Genomic DNA, 10,347 nt, shown 5'->3' with positions numbered 1-10,347 from the left:
AAGCATTTTTTGCAAACATTAGAAACCAATGCGTTATCATCTTAACAAAAGTTTAATTTAGTCCAAGTAAATCAATAGAGATTCCCAGAGTGATGAACAAGAAGGTATTAGTTTATCTGATGCTGATTTGCATTTTCTCAAAATTATTTGCTCTGTTTATGGTATATGAGAAGTTTAGATGAACATAATAGTTGGCCAAACAAATCACACTTAATTGTTGCCACAGCCACAGAAGTAAAGATTCTAAGAGACACTTTCTCACTGAGTTGCCTCATCTGGAGCAGGACTCAAGTCCTGGTTAAAAGCAATGGTATTTGAGCTAGTTAAGCAAGTATCTCTCCCTCATTCCATAGGGAATGAGCTGGGCTGTGGTTGCTCAGCAAGTCCACCTGCACTTCGTTAGAGAGCTGAGTGTTAACATGCCACACCACAAGAGCCCCACAATGACATAACTCCATTCAGAGACTGCAGTGACTGTGCTGGTCCCCCCCACCCTCCTCAGCTCTGGTATCACTAAGAATCTGGCAGCCAGTTCCTTCCCGACAGAGTTTACAGCATATATTGGTGGATTCTTGTCCCAGTGCATCTGCTTTAAGAATTAAAGGAAGCAGTGTCAAGAAATCGAGGTAAGTGCTGTTTTAACTGTAGCCCAGGGGATGCTTACTGTTTGGGACAGTGTTTATTGTAACAGAAACAGGAAAAAAAATTTCAGAACAGATTTGCCAGTGGCTATTCAAATGCAAACCCACCGTTCTGACCATTTACTTTCTCGTTTTGTTTATTGTGTTTTCTAAATTTTTAGGTTGTATTGATTGGCAAGGGGAATGACAAAAGGTTTCAAGGTTAGGATGAGAGAAGAGCTAAACTAGATACTGTGAAAGAATGGAAATTAAGTGTTTGCTCTTCAGGCTAGTGAGTTATATATGTTAGTATTGTGGAAACCTAATATTGGAACATAGAAAGGTCACTTCAATCAGCTTTCACAATGTTTTGTGATACAGACATAGTTATACTTTGTTACAAATCACCATCAATAGTTTGTGTTATAAAATGTGAGCTAAAGGATTTACAGATTGCTTTTTTCCTATTTTGTGAATTTTAAAGATTTGGATAATGTTGAATATATACTTTAAGGAACATGTTTTAAAGAATTTCTGGGAAATGATTTATTTTTTGAAAAAAAAAATTCCTCTATAACCACAGGTATTTTGGAAAAAAAAATGGAGCAAAAAAGTACAGTGTGATTTTTTTTCATAGTGGAAGCATTATATAAGTTACAAACTCTCTTTGAATTCAGAGCCCTGGTTTTTACTCTGACAAAAAATTTGGAAGCATTTTTAGTTACTACTCCAAACTCACATTATAGTTAACATGACTGTGCTGGTGGATACTCAAAAAATGAGGTAGAAGCTTATTAATGAAACTAGACTTATCTTTGTAGCATTAACTTACTGCAACTTACAAAGAAGCCCAGGAACATGTCAGCATGTTCTTTTTAGTTATGTGATCATCATGGCCAAGTCCTGTCCACTGAATTAAATGACTCCATCATAATCTTAGGGAATAATTTACCAAGAATCTGATTACATCTGATATTAGTGACCTAAGTGCTTCTAATAGCTTTTTTTTTTAAAATGTTTTTATCAGCTAACATAAGTTCCTTATGATTCCAAGTTAAAGAAAACATGTTTGGAATTCTTCAGTCCTCCAAATCCTACTTGTTCCAAACTACCTTGATCCAAAATCTTGTCTCATACGTCTCATGGGAAAATATGATATTTAGTATATTGAAATGTGGATTCTATTCACATTAGTGATTTCTTTCCAGAGCTACCAGTTTTCCTTAGTCTATAGAAGTCCAACTCTTATATTCTAGTTTTCCTTTTCCTAAAGTGCTAAACCTGCACTTTTCTGCACAGTTGACCTCCTTGTTACTGAGCCTCATCCTAGAAATATGTTCATATGAGAAGATAACAGTTGTAAATTATTTAAATTTTTTTTATTTTTAATTTAATCCTTTCCTGCATGGTTCCTGATGCCAGCATTAAAAAAACAAACTTTCCTTCATCCTCACCTCTTTCTCATTTCTACTCTGTGAGGCCACTACAATCCAGATAATCAAATCATGCCACCTTAAATCTTGTCATGAATAAGATAGACAACTTATGAGTTATTGGGAAAAAGAACTATATTTCGAAAGTTGGAAAATATTTTTTTCTACCAGTTGGAAGTCTTTTTAGATTTAAGAATTCTTAGAGTATTTAACATTTCTCTAATAAACATTTGTTTTATAAATATTAGTTTTAGAATAGTTTTGAAATGTGTTTGAAAATATGGAATGTTAAACAAAACTTGAAATAATGTAAATAAACACCCAGACCAAGAATTCTATTTCCCTCTTTCAGAACCAACAATAACCAGACACTTGTAAAGGATTGTATCCCCTTCCCCTTCTACCTCAAATATAATAAGAATTGCTGTCTCCAGGGGAAACCACAGATTGTCCATGTTCCCAGTAAAGATCTTCTTAATGAGACATTTTAATGACGTTGAATGATAGGGTACAGTATGAAGTTTACAATTATCTTCTAATTTTCATTTCTTCTTGTTTTGAGAGATGTTCTGAAGCAGTGTTCTGACATTGTGGTCAGTGAGCATCACCCAGCAACCTCTTGAAGAAAGTCATTTAATTAAGGGAGGACCAAAAGAGAAAAACTAGGAAAGTTATGTGTGGGTTGCCCAGAAGGGGGCGCCTGTGTATGCCATCTAATCTGAAACCTGTTCTTTGCCCCAAAGTTGTAACCATACACCTCTAATCATATACTTAAATAAAAAAATGTAAAGACACTATGTTTAGATGCACTGGACAACTAATACAACAAAATGCACACTGCAAATTGAATTTTCTTTTCTTGAAAGCATAGCATTATATAACGATTTATGTTTCCACTCTTATTTAGGATTCAAGGCATTTGCTGAAAATGAAGCTAGGTGCATTTACTCTCGTCTTGGCATTAATTAGTGGTGCCAGTGGCCAGTACTATGATTATGATTTCCCTCTATCCATTTATGGGCAATCATCACCAAATTGTGCACCAGAGTGTATCTGCCCTGAAAGCTACCCAACCGCCATGTACTGCGATGAGTTGAAACTGAAAAGTGTGCCCATGGTGCCCCCTGGAATCAAGTATCTTTACCTTAGGAATAACCAGATTGACCATATCGATGAAAAGGCCTTTGAAAACGTAACTGATCTGCAGTGGCTCATTCTAGATCACAACCTTCTGGAAAACTCCAAGATAAAAGGAAAAGTGTTCTCTAAACTGAAACAGTTGAAGAAGCTGCATATCAACTACAACAATCTGACAGAGTCTGTGGGCCCACTCCCCAAATCACTCGAGGATCTGCAGCTTACTCATAACAAGATCTCTAAACTTGGCTCCTTTGAGGGACTGGTAAACTTGACCTTCATCCACCTCCAACACAATCAGCTCAAAGAGGATGCCATCTCAGCCGCCTTAAAAGGTCTCAAGTCACTTGAGTACCTAGACTTGAGCTTCAATCAGATGACCAAACTGCCTTCTGGTCTCCCAGTATCTCTTCTAACCCTCTACCTAGACAACAACAAGATCAACAACATCCCTGATGAGTATTTCAAGCGTTTTAATGGGCTGCAGTATCTACGTTTATCTCACAATGAGCTGGCTGATAGTGGGGTACCTGGAAATTCTTTTAATATATCATCTCTGGTGGAGCTGGATCTCTCTTATAATAAACTTAAGAGCATACCCACAGTTAATGAAAATCTTGAAAACTATTACCTGGAGGTCAATGAACTTGAAAGTAAGTAGAAAGTTGTGCCAATGTTTGATTTTTGTATAATCTGAAGTTTTGCAAAGCCTAAACTGGGCAAAAAAAAAAATATTGCTTCTGACTATACTTAATAGAAATGAATTAAAATATCAACAAAAGATCCCTCTAATTAAAAAATATAAGATCTCTAGCTCAGTTGAATATCCAATTCTTTCTAGACTTTCTTTGGAATGTGAAAATGAAGAATAGTTAAGACAAAAGAATTTAATATGAAATTTTATCAAATTTAATATTCTGTGTTAATTATCTTGCTATATTATCTCTCAATATTTATCTGTTATTATTTAATTCCTTTATGACTTAAATTTGTTTCCTATACTTATTTTCTGGCAAGATCCAGCTCAGGGAGGAACAAATAAGTTCAGAAGAGATACAGTTAGCGGAGACTTTTAACCCTCTCTCACATGACCTGCACCACAAGTCATGTGCTCTCATGGTCTTCCTTGGCACCTTTACTTGGGACTGAGTATGTTACTCTGTTAACCTTGACCATCATCTACTTCTCTTATCTCTGTTATGGTGTGTATGGACTTCAAGGTGTTCCAATGGACTCTGAGGGAAGATTACGGAAGAAAAATTATATAAAGCATATAAAGTTTAGAATTTCCTTGTCTTTGAAAATAGTACAGTAAGAGAAACTTTTCTTTTACAAAAGTCTTCCCTTCTTTGGATTTCTTCTCCTCTCTTGCTGCCATATTTTATTTTTCATTTATCTTCTGGATGGAGATTGACCCAATCCTCTTATGTCTTTTGGGGCATTTTCAATTGAAGTCATATAGATTTTGGTGGGAAATAAAAATCCATCATTATTTCTCTATTCATTAACAAGATATTTTCAGACAACAAAATCACAATTCACCTGTCAGGTTTTATAAATGAAAACTCAGGTAGAGAACACTAATTTGCATATACAGCAATTGTCTTTGCAAATACTGTATTGAAGTTAAGCCCTTTTATTTCATGAAAATTGGCTCCTTGTGATACTGGATAAAGATATTGCTATCAGAAAATTACAGTATATCTTATGACTACATGGTAATTCTTAAACAGTTTTCTGTAGCTTCTAGTAGGGCTGGGGTGCTTTCATGAAGGAGACCATTGGTACCAACTCAAACACCATTTTCCTTATTGTATCTGGAAAATAAGGATTGGTACCATTTGACCACCACATGTTACACAATCAAGCTAGCATAGTTTAGCTTCTATAGTTGTTTCAAGTGTGGAATTCATTATGTAGCAATCCAGGATTCCACAGTTTAAACATTTTGGGTTAGGAGGAAGGATATTTTCACAGATCAAAATAATCAAGAAATTTGAATGAATGAAGAGATCTGTTAGATTTAGTGGGTGGAGATTAGTCAACTGAACAAGGCTACTTCTTTCTCTGAAATGAGACAGAAGGATGAAAATGCAGGCACATTTGCTGGTTATCCATTGTATGAATGAAGGTTGGAAGGGCCGGTGAGAGAGAGAAGAAAAATGACCTACAGGAGAAAGGACAAAGGTTACTCAGTGCCACACTGAGGTAGAAACCAAAGTGCCAGCACATGGTGGTCATTTGAAAAGGTTACATGAGCATTACTTTACTTCCTTCTTTATCCTTGGCATTGGTCAGGTATTCTTGAAGTTTGTCCTCGCATCCTTCTCTTCAACTTAGGTTATTTTGCCAGGTAGTAATCATGAATATTAGTTGTCCACATACTGATAATATAAATAGGTTCTCTAAGGTTTAATGTCTACTGTTATATGTAATGTCTAATATAAGCAAATATACAGGCGTCTCCCCACATCTATGGTGATTGGTTCTAGAAATTTCAGTGGATACCCAAATCCACATATGCTCAAGTCTCCTATGTAAAACAACAGAGAGGTTGCTTCTAATCCACGCAAACATTCCAAGATACTTTAATCTCTAGATTACTTATAATACTTAAAATAATGTAATTTATATCAAGTAGTTGTTATGCTATATTTTTAGGAAATAATGACAACTTAAAAGTCTGAACGTTTGAATGCAATTTTTTTTCCTAATATTTTTTGATCAGTGGTTGTTTAAATCTGAATATGTGGAACCAATAGATACAGAAGGCCAGCTCTTTAGCCCAAAATATTTTTTTTTATATTTTAATCTTGCAACTCTAAGCATTAGCCTAATCATCAACCTTCTTAATATGAAGTAAATTGGAAAAGAAAAAAAAATTGAGTTTTCCCTATACAAGAACTATATGAAGTGCTTTACCTACCATATTTACATCTTCATGCAACACAATGAGATACATATGCTATATCAAACAAGAAGATCAACTAAATATTCCAGGTCACCCAGCTGATAAGTGGCAGAGGTAGAAGCCCATCATAGCCTGTGCCCATCTTTTTTCTTTTGCTTCATAGTTTCTCAGAGGTAGGTATCATAGAAAGATCCTAGAATCACTGAAGTTATTTAGAGACCATCTTGGGGGAAAAGACTATGGTGGGTTTGGGTTTCCACTGAAGCCATTGTTTAAACTAGCATTTGCAAGTGAAAGAAAATTATAAGATAGAAGACTAGATACAGATACGGTTAAGTTTAAATGGAGAGGAGCACACAGATAGTTTCTATGTTCACACATAATCATGCAACCCAACAATAGCCTTGGTTTCTATTTAAAACTAAACCAGTTTTCATTTGCAGCAGTTTTCAACCACACAAGAACTTTGGCTCAGATGGTGGACATTCCATGATTCGTTTTTTGCCTTGCAGTTTTGATTCATTGTTGTGGTGTGTGGTTGCTAGAACATTTTTTAGAGAACATCTAGTTAAATCTGTTATTTTCAGATGCATAAAACCCATGATGCATGTATTGGTGAGGCTGTTTATACAACCACATCAATTTACATTTCTTCATGTCAGACTAAATATTTCAAGATTTCTTTGATAATAAGACACATTTGTAAATGCCTTTCTAGACCTTATTCATCAGAATCAATGAATCCTGTTCTTTGCAAAGTTGTATTGAGTATCCTGAGCTTCCTTATTTATGATTTACTAAATATTGTTGTGCTATTATAGTAGCCTGAAATATACTTTTAATGGTACCTAATTCAAAGGTACGTAATATAAATGAGAAGAACACCTGTTTGATAATATACACTTGAGGAATTGTTAAATGATTGTTTCAAGACTGTACACTAACAGGAAACATTGAAAATTTTTTATGCTTTAATTTGCAGAGTTTGAAGTAAAAAGCTTCTGTAAGATTCTGGGGCCATTGTCCTACTCCAAGATCAAGCATCTGCGTTTGGATGGCAATCATCTTACCCACACCAATCTGCCACCTGATATGTATGAATGTCTACGTGTAGCAAATGAAATCACTGTCAATTAATACCTTCTAATTGCAGTTACATGAGGTGTATCCTGGGGCAGTACTTTATGGTTAGGGTTTTTTTTTTTCCTTTGTGTGTAAAGTTTTTAGAGTATCCATTTTTTGTTTTTGTTCATTACTTTCATGAGTTTTAAGTTCAAAGGGAAAATGTTTTGTAAACATTTACCACTTTAAAAAAAAAGATGAAAAGCAGGCCTATTTCATCATGAGGAGACACACACACACACACACACACACACACACAAATAGACATCAAACACAATGCTTTATTTGTAAATTTATTATTTTCTATACCTCTACTGTCAAATAATATGCAAAACATTTTACTGTTTGCATAGAATTTAGCCAAGTTTTATAGCCCCTAAATCTTAATTTAATGCACCAAAAAGCATGGTGGTCTCAATATATAAGGATGTGTACTGTCTTAGCTCAAACCATCTTGCTATGTTCAAATTTGTTCTGTTGAAAAATAAGTGGTATATTTTGAGACCAATATTTTTGCAAAATAGTAAACAGAATTTATGAAGCCACCTGCACCAAAAGAATTATTTTCAGTGTTAAGAATTTTCATATTTACCCAATGAAGCTTTTCTTTTCTAGGATTGTTTTTCATTCTAAGTCATGTATGTTTCTTTTTTATTATTTGCATGTTGTGTTTAACAAGCTAATAGCAAAATAAAACATACCAAATGGCATCATTGTTTGGCTTCTTGTGAAACTCATGTCTCTCATGTATGAAATGTATAAAGGAATACATTAAAATTCAAAAGGCATCTCTACCCTACAACGTTTTACTTGTGTGCACATAGGATTTCCTACCAAATAAATAGTCTTCAAATAGCATCCACTTACAAGGAGTTACTAAACACATCTGATAATGAGTATTTACATAGCACAACATGCTTGGCTATTTACCATTTTTCCCATGCATGTTATTTTTGCCAATTCATATGTAATGGTGTGTTAATAATAAAATCTCAATGATTAATAATTTCTTGGTTTTTAAAAGAAAATGGTGGGTTGTTCAATGGTGAGTAGTTCGCAGAATTAGAATGAATATAAAATTTTCTGAAACTGAAATTTTAAAAATTATTGTATGCTGATGCCAGTGTATTTGGAATGTAAGTTCTAAGCTCAAACTCCAGTAATAATAACTTTCATTTAGCATATTGTGGATATCCATGTTTCTACACAATGGAAAACAATAGAGCATATAATGTATTAAAATACTATGTATCTAGCTAATAAAGCCTACTTGTGGCCAAACTTCATGCAGTCAAAATATTCATCCCAAACTAATGCCTGTAGAGTCAGATATGTGTCCAAACAAAGGAAAACATTAAAGTTTAATGTTTTTAATGGAACATTTTTAGTGAATTCTGTCTCACTATAAAATGTTCTATCACCAAATGACCATCATCAATTAAGACTGAGTTGACAGTCAGATGTGCAATGTTTATTACATTAGGAAAATGGTGTATTTTTGATCCTCATGTCTTTTCTACCTAATGTTAAATTCCTTGGGTTGTTATATTGCTCAAGCCATTTCTTGGTATGAACTTAAATTTTGTTTTGTTTCCACAAAAAAGTATTATAGAATAAATTAAAAATAAAATTCCCTTCCCTTATCTATAAAATTCATCAATAATCCATGGAAACCTATTCTCAAGTAGATAGTAGAGGATATGGCATAAATTCCATTTAGCAAACATGTGATGACCTTTCATGAGCTTTGTCTCTGCATTGCTTTGCAGTCTATCTACATCTTTGAAAGTGTTTCATTTCCTTCCTCCCAAAATTCTATATTATTATTAAGTCTAAAACGTAATTAACTTAAAACATGAATTCCCTTTGGAACAAAGTTTGATTGATGTGGATCAAGTTAAGTCATGATAGTATTCCCTTGTAGAAGCATCTGGGATACACTATTTAGATCCTGTTTGGGAATACCTCCTTTTTGCATTCTTGGATTCTTCTTCTTAAGATAGTGCTGGAAAGGATTCTTCTTCTTAGGGTACTTCTAGAAAACACAAAATACCTGCTTGCTTCTTCTCTCCCTTTCCCAGCCCTAGGGAGTTATGGAAGAAGAAAATACGGAGACCAGCTTGTCTGTGTTTCCCCTCATCTCCTTATCTCCACCCCAGTTAGACTGGTATTTTTCAAAACTGTTAAGTGCTTAATCAGCATGTCATGGTATTTTCTAAAGATGGATTACCAGACACAGTGCCCCAGATATACAGGCTCTGTAAATTACACAATATAAGATTTCACATTTTTTAAGAGAATCCATAGGGCATGCTTATACTGGTGTTTTGTGTCACACATTTTTCAAAATATTTAATATATACTACGATCAAACAAGTGAAATCTAACAGTTAAAAAGCAGAAATCCCCTTTTTTTCTAGATAAGCATGGTAGTTCCCAAAGCACATAAATGAGAATTAATATTAATTTTACATATTCAAACGTATTTATTGATCTCTTAACCTTGATCTCTTTATTTCTAAGAAAGTAATAATAATCTTAGTTTTAGCTGGTATAGTGGCATAGACTTATAATCCCAGAAACTCAGGAGGTTGAGGTGAGAGAATCTAAATTTAGAGGCTGGCCTGGATAAATTAGTGAGAACTTCTCTCAAAATAATAATAATAATAATAATAATAATAATAATAATAATAATAACAACAACAACAACAACAATAATAATAATAATAATAATGGTGGGGTTATAGCTCAGTAGTCAAGCAATAAAGGTTGGGGTTATAGCTCAGTAGTCAAGCATCTCTGGTTTCAATCTCCCCAGTATTGCAAGAACAAAACCAAAAAGAAAGGGGAAAAAGTAGGTTCATAAAAATAGCATGAGTCACCTCTGCCACCAAAGTTGCTTGAGAATGTCTTGATGGCACTTCTTTTACCCTGTGTTCTTTCCCCCTTCAGAGTTGCCTGATATGTACTATATAAGAGCAGGTTACTGAGAATTTACTTTGAATAAATTTTCAAGAAGTTACTAGGGAAAAATATCAACAACATGGAGAATTTAAAACAGGAGGTTCTCTCAACTGTCCCACTGACAAAGATTTTGGTTTTGTCTCTTTCTGAATAAACTCTG

General features: G+C 34.2%; 1 protein-coding gene across 1 annotated transcript; it reads left to right on the top strand.

The window, feature by feature from the left end:
- The first annotated feature begins 348 nt into the window (after positions 1-348).
- Lum (lumican) lies at positions 349-8,533 on the top strand. Its single transcript, XM_076853204.1, has 3 exons — positions 349-626; positions 2,961-3,843; positions 7,084-8,533. The coding sequence occupies exons 2-3, from the start codon at positions 2,982-2,984 to the stop codon at positions 7,236-7,238; spliced, it is 1,017 nt and encodes a 338-aa protein (XP_076709319.1). The 5' UTR covers positions 349-626; positions 2,961-2,981; the 3' UTR covers positions 7,239-8,533.
- The last annotated feature ends 1,814 nt before the right edge of the window (positions 8,534-10,347 follow it).

Source organism: Callospermophilus lateralis, chromosome 4, assembly GCF_048772815.1.
Source record: "Callospermophilus lateralis isolate mCalLat2 chromosome 4, mCalLat2.hap1, whole genome shotgun sequence".
NCBI classification, from domain to species: domain Eukaryota; kingdom Metazoa; phylum Chordata; class Mammalia; order Rodentia; family Sciuridae; genus Callospermophilus; species Callospermophilus lateralis.
This window is presented reverse-complemented; position numbering and strand designations above follow the sequence as displayed.